Genomic DNA, 21,208 nt, shown 5'->3' on the forward strand with positions numbered 1-21,208 from the left:
CATAATTTTATTCATGTAAACAGAAGTGGCTGCGTATGCACAACATAACATATGCACTAATAACAGCTAACACAGTCAAACAATATTTCCATACAGGTTTAGAAACAGGCTCGAGCTAACAAGTAAGCCTACGCCATTTATTTTCAGCTTTTTTAAGGCAAAACTGAGAAGCTACCTATCATGGTGAACACACAGACACTGTACACTGCAGGTTAGTCAAGACACAGGGGGTCCTAACAGGGAACACTGGTTTGCTTCCCATGCTGGCTGCCAAGATGCACCCCGTACACGTGCCGTGTTTCAGATCTGAGTCTCCGGCGAAGGGAAACGGGAGTCATTTGGCAACGTAAATAAATTTAAGGCGTATCTCTCAAAAGAATGCTTGTTGCAATGCTACACATGGTCCGTCGTACCAAGGCTACTTCCAAACACTACAATACCGTGTTTAGAAGAGGCCCAAATGACAGCAGGTTACTGAGCCATACTCTCTAAATTCAAAGAGAAAAATCTGACATCTCATGAATGCTGAAATATAGATGTATGACATACTTCGCTGGAAAAGGAAGCTTGCGTTCATTTATTACAAGAAGAGTCCCAAATGTGTTTCTCTACCTCATATCAGTTCAGACATCTCGTTAAATTGGCCAGAAAAATAAATTTCTTGTCTGTTGCAGACAGTAATAGAGTTCTCAGGATGTGCAAATGTTAATTTAATTTTCTGTGAAAGTGGAAAGGTACAAAACTATTTAAATTCTGAACGGTAGACAAAATTACAATGTTTAATCGACTTTTAAAAGGTGTAATATTTGGTCATCCACGAGGTTATGAAACCTGAATATGAGGCCATACTCTGAATATACCGAAAACTATTACTATATTGTTTAAACGGAGACGAAGAATGTCCGTGTCCGTTCATTACCGTAGTACCGATTCCCTTACAGTGAAAGAACGGTGGACTGAGAGGGTTCATCTGATAAAAACAGGAGTTATCAGTTATCATGCATATACAGCAGTTACATGGGTTTAGCAATTTTTTGTTGTATCGGGAAAATTAAAGATATGTTTTTGTCCTTTTTAGGACAAAATCCTTACATCCTTATGATCCAGACTTTTTTTCTTTTTATTTATGCTATATTTCTTAAACTGTTTGGATAAAACAAGAAGGCTTTTATAGATAAGGCTAACATTCATCCCGTGCTATTATTCAGATCGTCTTACCTCTTTGTCCTATTAGTTCATATGCAAACTGGTGTCCTTTGGAGTAAAAGCTGAGAAATGCCGGGATTTTAAGTACAGCCAAATACCCTTTGGGCTAAAGCTACTAGCTTCCAGAAACTTCTCCTGATTTACGATGTCTCCATTTCTGGCCCCTGCTTACGTTTTACGTGGTTTTACGTTACGTTACCATGACACACAGGCACTAGTAGGGCGACAAAAAACACTGCTCTAAATATTGTGAGTGAATTAAAGGCTTAGGAAAGAACAAAGCAGGAGTGACGCTAGTAAAACAAGTACAAATAAACCAGATCTGCAGTGTTTCCGTTCATGACGATGTTGTCGCTACATGTTTTTTGATAGGCAGACAGCGGCACTGGAATATGGCACACAGGCTGCACCCAGTTGCTTTTGACGAAGGAACAGGAGCGCCAGGAGAGTCATGGAGTGGCTCATGAAAACCAGGTTTGGACCGAACTACCCTCTTGTGTTCAGGGTTCAGCCAATGAGCGGGTCCGGGTTTGGGAGCCGTCAGGTGTGGAATGCTGCAGAACGGTGCTCATCTAATGTTGGCGACACCTAATGAGCATCGCCTCTGAGGGGCGTCAACTTGGGCTTCCTTCTTCAAAAGCACAAAGAGTGAGCGCAAGGCTCTGGTAGCCCAGTCATGCTGGAACGGACAGAACTATCCTGGAGTCTGACAGGTTTATAGAACCCGTGACAGGTCATGAAGTCATAATTATTGGACAAACAGGTAACGGAAAGGAGACCAGAAACTGAGCGGTGCACATGTATACACCATTTTTACAATTATTCTTACGACAGTACCTGCCACATGTTCTATAAACTGTGTGTCTCATGTATATACACACTGATTAAGGCATCCAGCCAAAATATAGCCATGTACTGTGCAAATTAAATTTAAGCTTGAGAGTGCTGTCATAGAGGGGGTGTAGTGGTGCAGTGGGTTGCACCGGGTCCTGTTCTCGGGTGGGTCTGGGGTTCGATTCCTGCTTGGGGTGCCTTGCAATGGACTGGCGTCCCGTCCTGGGTGTCCCCCCCTCCCCCCCCAGCCTTACGCCCTGTACTGCCGGGTTAGGGTTAGGCTCCGGCTCCCCGCGACCCCATACGGGACAAGCGGTTTCAGACAATGTGTGAGCGCTGTCATCTTTTTTATTTTAGTTTTTATTTAAAACGACCATTTTCGTATGGGATTTAGCACCCGAGCTTGATACTTAATACTGTCGCTTGAATAGAGTGCGTCATTTTACTACTCCAGCCTGTTGCCAAGGCAATGATGTTTCCTCCACAGGACCCCGGAATGACATCATTAATATGCATGCCCCCCAGTACCGACGAAAAGGTCCAGTGGCAGTTCAGCGGAACAGCACAGCTGGGCTCACACTGAAGAGTCCTTCTCGGATTGGTCCATTTTTCAGTATCCATCAGCAACGCTAGGGCAACAAACGGCCAGTACTCGCTCGCGCACACACTCGCATGCTCGATGTTCATTCGATGTGGACCAGTAAACAGTGACGGACACCCAGGAGGCTGTAAACATAACCGAGCATCTGGTAACAATAGTTTGGCTGGCAACATAAAGGTAACATCTCCTCAACACCGACCGGGAATGGCACTTCTGTAGTTCAACACTTTCGACAAGCTACGTTTTTTTTTTTCCTCCTTTTTTTTTTTTTTCCACGCAATTCACAGTTCAGCTCACTGGCGGACGAAACACGAGGACACACACGATCACGCACGCTCTACTAGGGCTTTTTTTTTGTTCACAGCACACAACAGTGAACCCCGACCCCCGACCCACCCATCCTCCCGCGACCCACCCCTTCCCACCCCACGCGCTATCGTGCCCCTGCTTCCTGGGCCGGCGGCCTCCGCCATCCGCCCCTATTGTATGAAGGGCATGCGCTCCTTGTTGTCGTTGTCGCCCTCGTGTTCCTCCTCCTCCTCGCCCGCCTCGCTGGTCTCCGTGCTGTCGTTGGCCATCTGCAGCAGAGGGGAGAGAGACGGGCTCAGTAAACCATCTTCCCCAGCCCCTCGTAACAGCAGGAGAGCCTGCAGCGGCCTATTTTACTGCTATTCACCGCACAGAGAATTTACTGGAACCCCAAGATGGCCCGCGGCAAGCCGTGCAGCTGCAGTCTGGCCGGCGACACGCAAGCGAGCTCCCTTTTCCAAAGGTCAGCGGGAGAAGACGAAGGAAATCGAAGGAGAAGACAAAAGGAGATCCGGCGGGTTCACGTCTTTCCAGGTGCATCGATACCGACGTTTTTTTCCCCCGATGAAATCGGCGCTTTAGAGAGCAACCCGTGTGAATGCTACTCTGATTTATCGCGGTGAGAGAAGAAAGCCACAGCAGGAAGAAACAACAGAAATGGCTGTTTGTGCTTCATAAAGGCTGATGAAACTGTGGCATCCTGGACCACGACATCTGCAGAGGGCCGAAGTAAAAAAAAAAAAGCGCTCATAAATATTTAACTGTGTACAAAACACTCCCAGCTGGGCTCTCAACCATATGATATTGCAGCCCGGCTGAGTCACGTCGCGAGCATATGCGGCATCTTTATTCAGTGCAAATACTCCAATCAAATGAAATGCCTTTTTTATTTCATTCGAAGAAAGCTCGTCAAAATCAACACGCAGACGAACCTGATTCAAAGTGAGCTGCACCTCGGTCCCTGCTTTCCTGAGTGACAATGATCTGATTTGATAAGTTGAAGTATCCATGGACACAGCACAGAGGCATGATTGGTAATTAATCCCAATTACCTATCATCTGCATGTTCCAAGCACGGCAGTGCGGTTAAGGGGACGCGATGGCTGGGAACGATCCTGACCGCAGACATTAGACATTGTTAGCACTGGCTTTTGTTTCCAGATGCACTTTTGCCTAGAACAAGGTTTGACTAGGGTCTCCATGGAAACCAGTGACGTGAATGTCTTCTTTGTCATCCTGCTGCGCAGCACCTCCTAAGTGCACCAGACCCCTGTCTCTCATCTTATTTTCAGTGCTCAGAGTAACCTGGCACTCCTAAAATAGAACTAATAGCAATTAATGATGATGCTTTAGGCTTTGTGTTCCATTTTTACCTGCAATTTGCCCTCCAGCTACTTCAAGTTAAGGCACAGTCAACAGGTTGTCAAAGGAAGAAGGTGCCTTATTACTGCATGACATCTGAATATATAAAAGATACAAAATAAAATGTCATGTAGCACAAATTGACCAGGAAACTCCACCCTGACCCTTAATCCAACCTAAATAATACAGATTTTATGTGATATTCATGTCACATTTAAATACCTTCACCACCACCCTGACTTTAAAAAGTATTTATTGATGGTGAAAAATTCTGTACCAGATTCAAACTGACTTTGAGAAAAGGTCCAGTGCAAGAAAACATAGTACAGACACAGTCGCAAAAAATGAAGGAGTGCGTTTTCCACTAAACTGTAAAGATTTTATAGTGACATTCACATCATCTTCAAATTCCACACTCAAACGGACTTTTACGACAAGGTCCTATGAATAAATACAGACACATTCAGACACATAATTGTCAAAATATTGTCTGTTTACGTTTAAAATCTAAAAATGCTGTAGCAATATTAATATCATGTTCAAATTTCATATGATATTCAAAGTGGCATTGGAAAAGGTCATATGAATGAATGCAGGTTCCCTCGCTCATTGTGGGAATTGTGGCTGTTTGCTTACCAAAGGGGTGGGGGACTTCTCCACGTCCAGAATGAGCTTCCCTATGTTGCCCCTGTCATGGATCCTCTGCATGGCCTCCTTCACCTGTATGAGAAACAGTGTTTGACCCCCTCTGACACAAAGGATTCTGGGAAAATTTCCTTATACATAATATAATTGTACATCCCGTAATTCTGACAATGTGTGAACGTTTAGAGAGATGTTGGCCTTAAGGTCGATGATACAATAGTGTGACCCCGTGGGTTACTCCCACAGTGCGGTCAGTTGTTTAGGCAACACGTGGTTCCACCATGGGCAGGGAACGTGTTCATGTCAGGGAGCAGAAAGCGCAGTAGGGGACATGTGCCTGCAGGGGGCAGTAAAGACAGAAGACTCTACGAATCAAAGCTAGTCACTCAGACTCAAGGGTATTTCTACCATACCTTTTCAAATAGTTTTCTAAACACGGGTGACCATCTTTAGTCACAATGTTGTCCCACTCATTGGCTTTAGAACCCGGCTCTTTTATTTCATGCAGTCGGCACATGTACTCCCAGCACCGCTCCGAGGTGATTCACTGCTACTGTGTTGACGCAGACCGAACTCACCTATTAATTTATTTTCTCAGTCATTTACCTGATACTTTTCTCCAAAGTGACTTACGGTGTTAGGTTTATACCTTATATTATTTAGTTATTTACCTATTTATACAGCCCGGTAATTTTTTACTGTATTGATTCAGGATAAATACCTTGTACGAAGGTACTACAGCAGGTGTGGGGATCCAAATGATTAACCTTCCAGCTGCAAGGTAACAGCTGTAGCTACTATGCCATCCGCCGCCTGCCTGTGTACACACTGCATTTCCTGGACGCGTAGCCTGTCGGAGGCGCGCGGACGTGGCTTTGAAAACATTGTTGTAGGAGAGTTGATTATTTCTGTTTATGATCAAACAGTCCCGTGGAGGCCTGAAGAGGACCTTGGCTTAGACCCGCTTTTGCTCTGCTATTCCCGCTTGATGTTTACCGTCTCTCTTCCATCTAGACAGGTTGATCTTTAGTGAAAATCTAGTAGCTGTGGGGAAAAATCATAGTGATCCATCACTGTGAATGGGGCTGGGGGGTTCAGTGGTCCAAGCAGCAGTCCCAGACATCCCAGGATGAGCAAACTGACCAGCTGTGCAATGACTCCTCTCATTATGGGGGTGGTACTGACCTCTTGACTGAGTGGTACAGAGCTGTCAGTAATAGTTTTTTACTTGTATTTTCTACATGCGCCTTTTTTTTACGTGTGGAAGTGATATCTTTGTTGCATTTAAACTGCTCAGGCTATTGCCTTCGGAATCAATAATGCTTCTATCTATTTACATTTTACGTTCATTCATTTAGCTGATGCTTTTCTCCAAAGCGCCTTACAATTATTTACCCACTTATATAACTGGGTAGTTTTACGGGAGCAGGGGTAGGTACCTAGCTTAAGGGTATTACAGCTGGAGCTGGGATTCAAACCTGCAACCTTTGGGTCCAAAGGCTATCTTGCCATTGCACAAAGGGGGCGTAAGCTGGAAAACACACTGAAGAGGTCTATGGCCTTTTCAATTCACTTACTCTGTCATGAAATCAATGGAACGTGTTACGTAACCCTAATTTACCAAAATCCTTTTCGCTTCATTTGCATTGAAGCCACAACAGAACCATTACTGTAATTATACAATTAGGCCTTCTAAATCCAGCTCTATTCAAGGTGCCAGACCAACTTATCACAACCTGGTGTCGCCAACGTTGCCAGAGCGAGTCTGAAGCCCCCCGAACGCATGCTGTCTTGAACAGATCGGACCGTGCGGTCGGAAGGATTCGGTCTCCGGGTCATCTAAGGGCACAACGCGGAATTCACACACTCTGCTCTGGCTTTGCTCTTTTGCGGTTTCTGTCCTCCAGCTAAAAAAGCCACTTGATCCCCAGCCCATCTAAACCGATGCAACCCATTTCGACGCTCGCGTCGCTCCTCTTCATTAAACACCCCGACTGAGAAAAGCTCGAGCCGTTTCCCCGGCAAACTGCTCACGTTCACAAGCTGAACGGACACAGTTCAAATCGCAGATCAGGCACTCGAAGCGTTTCCAGCCCAAACGTCCACCTCCATAAATCCAACAGCGAAAGAGTTCAAGACAGGACTTAAGATTAACAACAGAAAGTGATCAATCACATTAAGCTTGGGCAAACCACTCATGGTCGGAGGGCAGCTGTTTAAAATCAATTCCGTGTGAGCGAGCAATGACACGTCACAATGAGTCACCCGTTCATATCTCTCTATGGGCTCCGCGGCTCGTTTGCTGGATGCCGACTTAGCCCTGCTTAGTCCGTCCCCGAGTTGGGGGGGGGGGTGCCAGCCGGAGATCCCTGGCAGGCAAAATGATCAACTCTCCAGCTTTTTTCCCCCCACCATGCTGTTGGGACAGTTGCCGGGTCGGGGGGAGCATCGGGGTTCCTGCCCCCCTGCCTGATGTGACCATTCTGTAATGGACCGTAATGCCTATGGCAAAGCAGGCCATTCCCAGGTCTGGAGGGAACATTTTTAGAGTGGAACAGGTCCTTCGGGAACACAATTCGCTCCACACCAATTCCAGATGTGTCCTATCAGCCTACCTATTACTATACCTTTTAGTGTAGCTCTCTGTGCACCTATTCAAGTACCTTTTAGTTTACATATTGGTCTATGTACGGCTACCTACTAGCGAATCTTTTAGTGTACCTGTCTACTTATTAGGGGGGTGCGGTGGCGTGGTGATACAGCGGGTTTGGCTGGGTCCTACTCTTGGGTGGGTCTGGGGTTCGAGTCCTGCTTGGGTGCCTTGTGGTGGAGTGGCGTCCTGTCCTGGGTGTGTCCCCTCCCCCTCCATCCTTGTGCCCTGGGTTGCTGGGTTAGGCTCCGGTTTGCTGCAACCCCGCTCAGGACAAGTGTGTGTCTACTTATTACTGCGATTATTAGTCTACGTAACAGTGTAACTCTTAGTGTACCCATTAGTCTACTACCTATTAGGGCACTTATTGGAATAGTATTTAGTGGACCTTTCAGTGTACCTGTCTACCCATAAGTGTAATTATTAGCCTACCTATTGGTGTAACTAGGTATAGGTATTAGGTACTTATTGAAAAAGCAAATGTGCTTGTCATTAGTGACATCGGGGCAGTGTGGAAGAGGACACAGGGCCAAAAATGCTCGCCGGCGGCTACAGGACACTCGATACCGTTAATAGCACTATTACTGCAGCGACGGCAAGGTGGCCGTTTCCGCAGCTCAACGTCACCGCGTCAGCCACGGAAAGGGGTGAAAGTAGTCGTGGAAAAAGCCGCGCTTGAAGTGCGTCGCGGATGCTTTCGTCTTTCCAGTGCCACTGGGCCCAGGAGAAGAGAGAGATTAAACTGCTCTGTTTGCCAACAAATGTCTTAATTGTCTGTTAATAATGGCTGTACACGTAATTGCAGCGCTGCAGCGCATCTCATCAGAGAAGAAGAAAGGCCTCATTAGCGGGCCCAAGAAGACGTGTCAAAAAGCTCATTAAACTCAATAAAGGCCCTTTAAAGGCATGGATGTATTCGAGTAGCAAAGTATGGGTTCAGCCCACTGTGACTGACTGAACCATAACATTGAACTGTCATCATTTCGCCCAGGGACAGAACGGTCTAGAACGTGGCATAGGCCAGAGCTACATTTTTCTATATTTATGGAGATATTTTATTCAAACCGACTCTACATCCACCTGTCCTTACTTTTCAAATGCTGTAGTTATTACTGTGATCGTTTTGCTGCTAAACTGATGCTTTATTCCAAAGCAACTGACAGTTTCATCCATTTATGCAGCGCATACTGTATTTTAACAGAGCGTAAATATTTTAATTTCACCTCAAATACTCAGGTGAAAGATAGAGCAGCAGGGCCAGCGTCAGGATTTTTACTGATAACATTCGAGGGTTCAAAACCATGTTTGTAAGCACAGCCTAAAATTTAGGTAACATGCTGCCCCGTTTACTATACTAAGCGCAGTTCAAGAACCTTGTAACTGTATTTTATGAGGGCTAAAAGGGACCATTTTACGCTTATTAGACACTTTTCTCCGAAGTAACTTCCCATGAACTCTGTGTAGTGTTATCAGCCCACACACCTTATTCACCAGGGTAACTTACACTGCTAGATACACTACTTACAACAGGTAACTCATCCATATATCAGTGGAACACACACATTCTCTCTGTGTCATTCATACACTATGCGGGAACCTGAACAGCATGTCTTTGGAGTGTGGGAGGAAACCAGAGTACACCCACACAGACACAGGGAGAACATGCGAACCCCACACAAACTGAGTGGGGAATCAAACCCACGTCCTCCCACACCACTCAGGCACTGTGAGACAGCAGCACTACTCACCGTGCCACCATGCTGCCCATTTTATCTATCTTTTTGAAATGAAATACTCTCAAAGTTTCCCTCTAATGCCTAACCTCAGATTTCATCTTGAATCTTATTGTGTCTCACACACACACACACACACACACACACACACATTTGTCAGTTATGAAGAAATAATAGTAAATGGTAATTTCCAAAGTTTTTAATAATTGCTTTCATGATGGGAATATGGTGAATAGAGGGTTTTTAATAATTGTTTTAATAATGAGAAATGGCTCTGACGGTCTGAGGATGGTGTCAACGGCGTATTCTTATTAAAAGACTTTGATTTCCCACACAAGAAAAGAGAAACTGAGAGGAAAAATGACAAACAAGTTACCGAGAAACAGGGATTAAGACTTTCCAGTACTCCAGTCTTGGTGTTTGTTTAAATATTTCTAATCATTCAAATATTTCTGCCTACAAGCACAGTGTGAGCGAGTGAGACACTGTGGCTTGGGGTGGGGGGGCTCCTTATTATCTACATGACAGGCCTTATGCCTTGGAAAGGGAGGCATTCACACGGAGGGATCCAAAGCGGGGGATGTTTCTGCTAAAACATTTTAACCGCTAAGTGACTTTTTAGGAATTCATCTTTAAAGGTGAGCTGCATTTTCAAGCAAAGGAGTGAGAACACAGTGATTTAAATGGTCTCTTATCTAACAATGGCAGGTTTCTCAGTAGATTCCTTAGAAACAGTGTGGACCTACTTAACTTTTAGGGGCCACAATGGAGGAAAACATTCAAAAATCTGAAAAAATTTGGAAAAAAAGATTGTGACACAGAAATCTGAAGAAGGAAAAAAAAAAAAAGAAAAAAAAAGTCCATTGTAAGGTCCATGTCTCTAAGGAAGGAAGGACTCAGGTGTCAAACAGCCACTTATTCCAACTCCGCTGCCATGCCTGTCATTTATTAAGGGGCATTTCTTGGACAGGAACTGTGTTACTCTAGGACTTCTCCGAAATATCTGGTTGGGCAGATTTCACTGCTGTCCCTTCCTTACGGACAGTTAACGTCCCTCTCAGTTCCTGTTAGAACCCATGTTTTAAGCCCATCAGAAGCAGCAGTGCTCACTTTGTCTGTCGTTCACACACACTCTCTTCTGTGTTTTACCCAGCAGCAGAAAGGGGATTGAGGTGGGGTTAGCGTGTTATGGTTAGGGTTACCCTAACCCTAGAAATAGAACTAATACTAATCCTGACCTTGGTGCGTTATGAAAACAATGGAGCGGCTTGACCTGTAAATTTCAACACAGATGAACTAACAATTAAAATAATTAAAAAATTGATCTAAACATGTGCAGTGCTTGAGAATTGAGAATTGAATTCATCGTCAGAAAGACATCTACAAGATTCGCTGAACATCTACCAGGCCATTAAGGTTTACATCTCAGCTGTTTTTCTGCACCCCCAGAGCAAAAGCATCGCTCCATTGCTGGTTAACTTCTTCTCCTAGCGCCTCATTACCCAGTTTTTATGTCTCTTCCTCTAAGCACAACACCTGTTCCAGCTTGGGGGGGCTGGTGAGAGCAGAAGATACACACCTCCACTGATGTTCACGCTGTGAGCGTGTCGCTTCATTTCACTCATCAGCCTTCACCAGGCAACATAACATGGATGGAGGAGACGATGCTCACCCGGCGTGGGTCCCACGTGCACCTGGTCGTGGGCAGGCGTCACTGTGAGCGAAGAAGGGACGAGACCCCCAGCCATCTCACCCACCCAAGAGAACTCAGGGCACTTTTGATTCCCCGAGCACGTTTTGCTCAAACCCAGATCCGTATTTTACTGCAAACGAGGTGCGGCCGATGATCCCAGAAGTGGGCTTTGCCAGTCCCGTGTGCCACAAAAGCACATTAATTTATCATCGTGTTGCTACATATTCTCTTAATCTATAGAAAAATCCTCCAGTATCTTTAGTGGCCCGTATTTCCATTTACCGCAGCTGTTCTCGCGGAAACCTTACAGCTGTGAAATTAAAAAACAGACCCGATCCATTTCCTTCCCATCAGACTCAATTCCTGCAGCCGTGTTCAAATCCACCGTCCCTGGTCCTTCGCTATGCAACTGTACCGTTTCACGAACGATTCGCTCAAATCAAATATTCAGTCCGAAAGAGGTGTTCTACCCTCTCTGAAAGCTACTTCAGTTACACCGATTTGAAATGTCGTCACTATGCCGTCCTTTGCAGTTTCCAACCTGTTTTCCTTCGTTTCCTGGATATTTATTTACACCTATTTTACAGCAGATTTCTCATGACTATATCTGATTAACTCATTTTACTTTTTCACTTGGGCTTTTGAGGTTTATGGCGAACTCTGGTGAGGGTTACGAGTGGTTGATGGCAGCGAATGTTGACCATCTTGATGTCCTTCAACATCTGGACAAGAGGTGACTAAATATGATTATTTTAAAGTGTTTATGGAATACGCCATGCATTACCAAGAGGGGGTGGCAAAGCGAGTAGCGCTGCTGTCTCACAGTGTGTGGGTGGTGTGAGAGGACATAGGTTTGATCTCCACTGAGTCTGTGTGGAGTTTACATGTTCTCCCTGTGTCTGCATAACCCCCCCTGGGTGCTCTGGTTTCCTCCCACACTCCAAAGACATGCTGTTCAGGTTCCCCCATAGTGTGTGAGTGACACACAGAGAGAGAGAGTGTGTTCCACTGATGTATGGATGAGTGACCCAGTGTAAGTCACCTTGGTGAATAAGGTGTGTGGGCTGGTAACACTACATAGTGTTTGTTGTAAGTCACTTTGGAGAAAAGCATCTGCTATGTGAATAAATGTATTGATAAAATCAGCTTTTGCTCCCTCTATCCGTCTATTCTGTCTCTGCGAAAAGGAGCAGATATAATAATCAGCGCAGTGAATAAAAAATAATAATTTGCACAAAATTCTTATTTTTCATTCACTGCACTGATCAGGAGTACCAAAGCAGGATGGGGATTCAAACCCAGGTCCCTCGAGTACCATGGATTTGGGAGAAATAATAATATTATTACTAGATGTGACGCAATGTTTCATTCTACCTTCAATACATCTATGTGCTCGATTATACCATATCTGACATTAAATAAATGTGTAATAGATATAGCTGGTTACTCTCCAATGCATAACCGCCTCCCCCTGGCCGAAGACAGCAGGCGACCTGATATTTTAGAACGATCTCTCATCACGTGACCCTTTCCCTTCCACAGAAAAGACACACGAGGAGGACGAGAATGCGTGTGCTCGACAACCCATGTGAAAAGTGAGGAATCGTTTTATACCCAAGAGGACGTTGAAAAGTTCTGTAAAAGCGCGGAACGAAGTGGCTATATCCGCTCCTGCAAAGATCAACCTTCCAGAAGATTTTTTTTTTTTTCCCCCCCCAACCAATTTGTCTCCCAAATTTGCTCTCCAGTTACTATTATTACTATTACTCATGCAGTCTGAGCGACGCATTTGTGCAAGTGCTGGATGGTTCGGACAGAGGCTCGGCAATCAATCACCGTGCTAACGCTCAATTTAATTTCAAATGGAAATGATTAGATTTTCTGTGCTCCTGCTTTTGATGTTACCGGAAAATTCCATTGCAGCGATCCTCCGGAGTAACCGTGGCTTAAAGAAACAATGCAGGAAATCCGGTGGGCAATGCAAAAATAATTGTGTTTTTTTTTTTTTTTGCGTCAGTTGTGTTAGGCGCCTTATTTACCGCGAAACACGGGCTCCTGCTGCTGAGTGGGACAATTCAGGTGGAAAAAAAACAGCGGACAAAAGCGGGTCAGCGTGCGGTAAAATTACTATTAATGAGCTTAAGAGGGAGCCAGGGGAACAGAGAATGAATCTGTTGTGGAGCACACGAACAGACCCCCACCTCTCCATCTGTTTGTGCTACCAAGGGCCAGACGAGACCCGCTGACGGTCACGATGGTCTCGACCGTGCAGGGTGGCCCCACCTGGCAGGGGTCTGATCAGCCCAAGGCTGGGCTCAGCCAGCAGGGTCGGAGCGAGAGAGCGGCCCATTTCAGCGTAACGAGGCCCTTCACGGGGCGTTGGTTTGGGAGAATACACCATGTCTGCCCCCGTGGCCCTTCCCATAGCCTCCCCCTCGCCACCCCACATGACCCGATCGAACGGGGACAGAGTTTCCCACAGACGGGAGGCAGGTCTGCAGAACGAGGATGCTGGGGGTGGGGGTGGGGGTTTCACACACAGGGACTGGGGTGCCAATGAAAGATATGGAGAAAATTAATTTCTCCATATCCCCATGAGCTCTCGATCCCTGAAACCATTCTGCTAGAATTTTGTCCAAAAAAAAAAAAAAAGAAATTGTGGTGTCTCCTCTCTCAATTGCTTCGTGTCTGGTCTCCTATGATCAGTTTAATCCTACAGAGTGTTGAATACTAAAAAAAAAACCCTTTTGCTAATCACAATACTGACATTTACTTATTTGTACCAAGAATGCTTATTTATTTCAAGTAATTCTACTACTTCCAGTTTCTATTAGCGACTCCTAACCCTTTGGGACAAAACAGTAATTGTGCTGTTAGAGAGTGAATTTGACTAATGTTTTTCTTGAGACAGGATATTTTTTTTCCCCAGACGCAAGCACATGCAAGAATATGAATATTTTGCAAATATACCAGTATGCCAGAGAATTCCTTTATATAGAACGCTTGTAACAAACATTCTGTTATCACATTTCACGTGTTGTCTGCATGACGCGTACGGTCGGAGCGGCAGCTGGCTGGAGACGCTTTAATTTCATTTGGGTTCCCCGCTCAACCCGCTGCTGCAGACATTCCGGGAACTCTCGGAATTTCGAAGAACTTTGGAGAACATTCTGGAATCTCATGGGATATTATGGAAAGAGGTAGTGGAGAAACACCAACAGGACTTTCCTATGTTATGTCGGGGGGAAAAAGCTACAGTGATGTGGATGTGGACTATGGGTTTGCTGAGTAAACTAGAAAGGGGGGGGGGGGTGGCACAGCGATGCAGCGGGTTTGGCCTGTGCCTGCTCTTTGGGCGGTCTGGGGTTCAAGTCCTGCTTGGGGTGCCCTGTGATGGACTGGCATCCCGTCCTGGGTGCGTCCCCTCCCCCTCCAGCCTTATGCCCCGTGTTGCCAGGTTAGGCTCCAGTTTGCCGTGACCCCGCTCCGGATAAGGGGCTTCAGCCAATGTGTGTGTGTGAGTAAACTAGATTTACATGTGACTATAACGTGCCCGAGGGGGGCGCGGTGGTGCAGTGGGTTGGACCACGGTCCTGCTCTCCGGTGGGTCTGGGGTTCGAGTCCCGCTTGGGGTGCCTTGCGACGGACTGGCGTCCCGTCCTGGGTGTGTCCCCTCCCCCTCCGGCCTTACGCCCTGTGTTGCCGGGTAGGCTCCGGTTTCACCCGTGACCCCGTATGGGACAAGCGGTTCTGAAAATGTGTGTGTGTGTATAACGTGCCCTTAGTACAGACAAGTGACATACCTGAGCGACCACTGAAAATCATCAGATTATGTTACAATATGACTCGTTTATATTTTATACCAAAAGGAGTAAAATAAAGGTGAGGGTAAATTTTTCGGGACGCTTGAAGACAGGGCATCACTCTTTATGAAACCTCAACGATACACAGTAAAGGATGTGACCTTGAAACATTACGCACAAAATTCTAACAACAACTGGAATTCATTCTATCAAATAGATCACGAACTTGCTTCTACGCTTTGCTCACAAAAATAACATTTCTGCTGCAATTTCAAGTGTTGCAGATTCTAACGTGATAGAAATAACAATGTACTTTGGTATAGAAACGGGAATCCGGTAGCATAGTGTTTAAAGCCCCTGCTCTTAGACCCAAAGGTTGCCAGTTCAAATCCCATCTCTGGCTGTAGTAACTTTGAGAAAGGTACTCACCCTAAATTGCTCCAGTAAAACAACCTGGCTGTATAAATGAGTAAATAACAGCAAGGACCTTTACATTGTAAGTCGCTTTGGAAAAAAGCAGAGTAAATGTAGCTAATTGCTGGACTCCTTTCATGCTTGGATCTTATCTGGTGGTCATAAATTATAACTGAGAAACCACCGTGACCACACAGGGTTGTCAAGCGACCAGGACGCCAAGCTGGCCTCCGCCTGCTCTCCCTGAACCCATTAAGAGCCGTAACAAAACAAACCCGAGGTCAAAAGGGTGCGATAAACTGACTCAACGCACAGGTATGTCAACGCATGCCTCCAACATCCCATCAGGAACCAGTCCAGCTGGCGGAGAGAAATTCCTCTGGTGCCCGTGTCCAGGCAACAGCAATCGATATTTAATGTGGCCGTTGTTCACCGAGCCAACGCCACGAGGGCCTTGACGTCCTCTTGCTTCCCTTAAACGTTAAATGACTTTCCTGGGACTCATGAGCTGTTATCCAGAAGCTTTCTAACCGGTGGGGACATGGACCCCTGTAACACTCTTCCGGCACAGTTTTTGATTTTGTAATATGCCCACGATTGTTTTTTTAAAGGACCCGAAACCTGCCCTGAGACAACATCCCCAGGGACTGAAATCCAATTCGCAGAAAGAGCATCCAGTGACCCGCCAGAACCGAGAACAAAGCAAGCAAAGTTGCAAATAAACCCCGGAGGAGGCTATAGGGGGCTGAAATTTTCAGCACAAGAAGCACCTTTCAAGGGTCAAACCCCATCTCCTTGCAACGATGCCTTTTCGTTGCAGCTCGTCCAGCTCCCGAACACCGCTGGTGGTTATAATCCCCATGTGGACAAAACGGAAGCAGCTGGAGAGACAGCGCCGCCCTGCTATTGGGCTATTGGTGTCAGGTCAGTCGTTACTAATGAGTCTGCGGGCCGTCCTGTCCGAGCGCTAATCCTCGATTCGGGTACTATTACGCGTCTATCCCCACAAAGAAACCCCTCGAAACGGGGCACGATCCGCCTGAGAGAAGAACCCACCGACGGACCCTAAAGACGGTGACAAAGAGACAGTCATCCCGTTCAAGCTTTTACTCAAACACAAGTATCATTCACGTATCTTTTGAATGCAGCTGCTACCCAGATGTTCTAGGAAGCGTCCTCAGTCACGTCAACCCAACAAAGGCCGCTTGTGCCGCGTGTCTTTGAGAGCGTGCGAGTTGAGAGCGCTCGCACGCTTGCTGACGGAATGCCCGCGGCGTTTACGCCACCTGGGTCTCCGCACGTTAGCGCGACCGTCAAAGAAGGCGCGTGTCCTCTTTGGGGGGCCAGTCTGGTGTCGAAGCCCGTAGAGGGAGGTCTTCCCACCGCGATGCCGCTGCTCTTTTGCCGTAAACAGCACCGTAGTCCTCTCTCCGAGAATGGAGATCTATCCACGTTGCAGGAACTGCAAAGATCATGTCAAATTTTGACCATTCCGTTGTACGTGGAACGCCGCAAAAGGAGGGACCGCCTTATGTGCCTAACAAAACGTCGAGCACACGTGAACAGAAGGTGGTGTAGTAGTTAGATTAGAGTCTCTGCATTTGGACTTGGAGGTTCGAATCCCACCTCTTGCTGCAGTACCCTTGATCAAGGTACTTACCCTAAATTGCTCCAGTGAAAAGCTTGCTGGGTAAATGGGTAAAGAAATACAAGGGGCTTTGGAAAGTGCTAACCAAATGAATAAATGTAACGTAAAGAAGCGAGTGTGTGAGCTGGCCGTCTCCGGGGCGTGTACAAGACTCCGACGAAGTCTCGGTTCCCAAGAACCCATCTGCGTTGCGTCGAGTCTCCTCTGTGGTGTGAGACGGGGAAGCGTACGTCTTTAGCAGGTGAAGGTGGGAAGTGCTGGAAAAAGAGCGTGCCAGAGCCCAAACCAACACGAAACTCATGAGTTCAGCACCTGGTTGATGAACCCTGGACCGCATGGAGTCCTCAGTTTTGTCTGAAGTATTAATGGCATTTTTTTCATTTTTACTCATCCCACCTGGGGATGACAACCACCTCTGTTGTGACCCATGTGCCCAACAGCGAAAAGAGGGAGACGGAGCCGAGACGACCCAGCACAGACCCGCACGCCCAACGAGAACCCCTTTCTCTGCATCAGTTCCCTGTCCCCCACCCTCGTGAGCCGTTCCACAATCGGGGACACGCGTGAATAAAAGGAGTACGAGCACATACTGGTTGCCTCTTGCATCATGTGTCATACACACCAGCTCAAATCTGTGAGCTGGTCAGCACCACATAGCTGTGATTGTAAATGTGACCAGTGGCATTTATTTATTTAGCATACACTTTTCTCCAAAGCAGGGGGCCACAGTGGGTTTGGCCAAGTCTCACTTTCTGGTGGGTTTGCGGTTCAAGTCCTGCTTGGGGTGCCTTGTGATGGACTGGCATTCCATCCTAGGTGTGTCCCCTCCCCCTCCAGCCTAAATAATTTTACTCATGCCCTCTGACATGGCCAGGTTAGGCTCCAGCTCACCACAACCCCTCTTGGGACAAGTGGTTTCAGACAATGTGTGTGTTTTCTCCAAACTGACTTCCAATGAACTCTATGTAGTACTATCAACCCACATACCTTATTCACCAAGGTGACTTACACTGCTAGATACACTACTTACAATGGGTCACTCATCCATACATCAGTGGAACACACTGTCTCTGTCACTCATACACTAAGGGGGAACCTAAACAGCATGTTTTTGGAGTGTGGGAGGAAACCAGAGCACTCAGGGGACATTATGCACACACAGGGAGAACATGTAAACTCCACACAGACTCAGCGAGGATCGACCCCACGTCCTCTCGCACCACTTAGGCACTGTGAGACAGCAAGGCTACTCACTGTGCAACCATGCCACCACATGACTGGGACCATCAAGCTTTAGCTTTTCGGCCAAACATACCGCATACTTCGTAAATGAAATGCCTCCATTTACAAAAATACTTTCAGCCGAGGTCACATGTTAGGAGTTCCCTCATGATTTTGCACACTGGCCAGGGGCAGCACCCTCTAAAACCCGTGACCACCAGACCTTGCCGTCAGGCTAGGCTGACCCTGCCCTCCTCGCATGGTTTCCCAGCAGCGCCAGCCGTTCGTTGGCACGCAGCTCTTCCTTCATCCGCCACAGAGCACGAAAGGAGCAACACCTGTCCTACACAGGACGACGCGTGGTGTCCTCACACACCACCCTTTCCACGTTTCCAGGCTATATTTCGTATAGCTGGATATTTTATTTACAACGGTTTTAATGTCAAACACGTCACGTGCTTCGCCACTTCCTTCTACTGCGAGCTATGTACGAGAATACAATCGTTAAAATAATAATTAAAACATGAGGGATCTAAAAAAAAATGACCAGATCGAAATACTCTTCTGGTGTGAAAAATAATTTTACTCATGCCTTCTGACATGGATTTTTTTTTTTTTTTTTTTTTTTTTGAATGGCAAAGTAAGCGCTGCATTTGTTTTTTTAATCAGAATCTCCTTTGGCATCAGGTACCTGTCAGTGTGACAAGGCAGCAGATGAAGAGATCGCCTTTATTAGTATGTGTCACATCCCCGCTAATAACTCCCAGGGGGAGCGCTGCTCCGCGCGGAAAACCTGCTGCCAGACACGGCATTCTGGCAGGATTGTAGAGTTTTGAAAATCCAAACGCGTCGCGCAGATGTTCAGAGAGACCCAGTAACCACCACTGACCCAGATTAATAATCTGATCGATGACATGCACTATATATATGACCTTCAGATCAGAACCTGAACAGTGGTGTACTGTACCGGGATTACACTGATTCAGTTAGCAGACACTTGAGAGACATACAACATTACAGTATCTACAATCATTCACCCATTTCTACAGCTGGGTAATTTTTACCAGAGCCATTTAGTGTAAGTACATTGCTCAAGGGTACTAGGGCTGGAGGTGGGGATCAAACCTGTGACCTTTGGGTCCAAAGGCAACGGTTTCACCGACTATGTCACCACCAGCTGCCCCGCATAAACTGACCGCTGTCTTGATTTTATGCCAAATGTTTGGTTTTAACATTTAAATTTAATCGTTCGGCTGATGGTTACAACGTTAAGCGACCTACACTTATTCACCCACTTATACGGCTGGGTAAATTTTACTAGAGCAACTCAATGTAAGAACTGGCTCACAGGTATTATAGCAGTAGGTGGGATTGGAACCTGTACCCTTCATAATTAAAGGTAACAGGTAAGGCTGCTACACTAACATCACCTCCTTCCAGATTACCGTAACAGTTACTGTACCTCAGTGGCATTATTAATATTCATACTGAAACTATAATCACTTGTGCATTCATGGGCTGTGAGTAATGTAATGGTTACAGCTGCTGCCTACCAGTTCTATGACCCTGGGTTTCAATCACATCTCCTGATATAACGTTCCTGATCGAGGCACTTACTCTGAATTAATACAGTAACCCCCCCCCATAAACAGGTAAATCACTGTAAAAACACTATAAAAGTAACTTCACAGCTAGGAACAATATTCTTAACGGTAATGCTTAACGAAAAAACGTAAATGGAAGTCTGCGAAATTAAAAAGATGGCAATGGAAAAATATTAGTTTAATCCACGTAGGACAGTACAAAATTTAATAGTAATTATGCAATAATTACAAATAATCTTGCAATGGTAACATCACATACCTAAAGTTTTTTTTTTTGTTCTGTCTTTGGATGATAAATTATCCCAGGTTTGCTCTGAACGGCTCCGTCGAGAGCAGATAACTTCAAAGTCAAAATCCTCTATAAAAAAAGGGAGAATATCCATTCCACGTCCCCTGGAATGTGACTTATTAGTCAAATAATTCAGTAGGGAATGTATAAGCTCTGGAAAGTGTCCAAGGTTGAGAGGTACCTCCAGACGCGATGCAGTCTAACGAATCGTAATAACAAGCTCAGCGGGTCCTGGAGTTTTCCTGGTTGCGACCAAACTTACGGGTGGGGGAAGGTGTAGGGACACTGATCACTTAAGAAATGCTCCAGAGGTACACAGAAATATGAGGGCAGCACTTTGTTTTTTTTTTTTTTTTTAAAAAAAAAAAAAAAAAAATCCCCAGGTTCAAATCCCTGCACGTGATCCCAGTACCCTAGATCACCCAGAAGTGATACTGTAAAATTACCCTGCTACATAAATGAATAAAATCACTGCAAGTCACACTGTATGTGTATTAACGTCACACTGCTTGGCACTTTGCAGAAAGGTCCAAAAGGTGTGTAGCGGTTCGAAGTGCTGCCTTTCGACTCAATGGGCATCGGGCCCAAATCCCATCTCCTGCTGTAGTACCTTTGACCGAAGCACGTAGGCAAAATCACGGCATCTAAAACCAGTCAACTTCGTAAATGGTTAAATCAGCGTTAGCTGCCCAGGAGAAAAGTTCCAAAAAAAATAAATTAATGTGAATGGATTATAAGAAGGATAATAACTTGACAGCTCAAAAAACACCAATTTACCAACTGTTCTTATCCATTTATTTATAAAAAAAAAAAAAAACACTTCTTGAGCACAGTTTGCCCTGAACCACCTGTTTGACCGTGGAGGTGTACCTCTACAACCTACCCCATTTACATTACATTTATTCACTTAGCAGATGCTTTTCTCCAAAATGACTTACAATGGATACTACGTAGTGTTATCAGCCCACACACGTTATTCACCACGGTGACTTACACTGCTAGATACACTACTTACACTGGGTCACTCATCCATATATCAGTGGAACACACACACACTCTCTCTGTCACTCACACACTATGGGTTAACCTGAACAGCATATCTTTGGAGTGTGGGAGGAAACTAGAGCACCCCGAGAAAAGCCACACAGACACAGGGAGAACATGCGAACTCCCCACAGACCGAGCGGGGATCGAAC

At 45.9% G+C, this 21,208-nt stretch overlaps 1 protein-coding gene across 1 annotated transcript in view; it reads right to left on the bottom strand.

Annotated features, from left to right (window-relative positions):
- Positions 1-2,351: 2,351 nt before the first annotated feature.
- Positions 2,352-21,208, bottom strand: part of vat1l (vesicle amine transport 1-like) — a 43,206-nt gene continuing 24,349 nt past the window's right edge. Inside the window, exons 9-10 of the mRNA XM_018752438.2 lie at positions 4,949-5,032; positions 2,352-3,219 (exon numbers count right to left, since the gene is read on the bottom strand). Coding sequence (XP_018607954.1) covers positions 3,121-3,219; positions 4,949-5,032 — 183 coding nt within the window. The 3' untranslated portion in view covers positions 2,352-3,120. The remainder of the gene's footprint in view (positions 3,220-4,948; positions 5,033-21,208) is intronic.

This window comes from Scleropages formosus, chromosome 11 (genome assembly GCF_900964775.1).
Source record: "Scleropages formosus chromosome 11, fSclFor1.1, whole genome shotgun sequence".
NCBI classification, from domain to species: Eukaryota; Metazoa; Chordata; class Actinopteri; order Osteoglossiformes; family Osteoglossidae; genus Scleropages; species Scleropages formosus.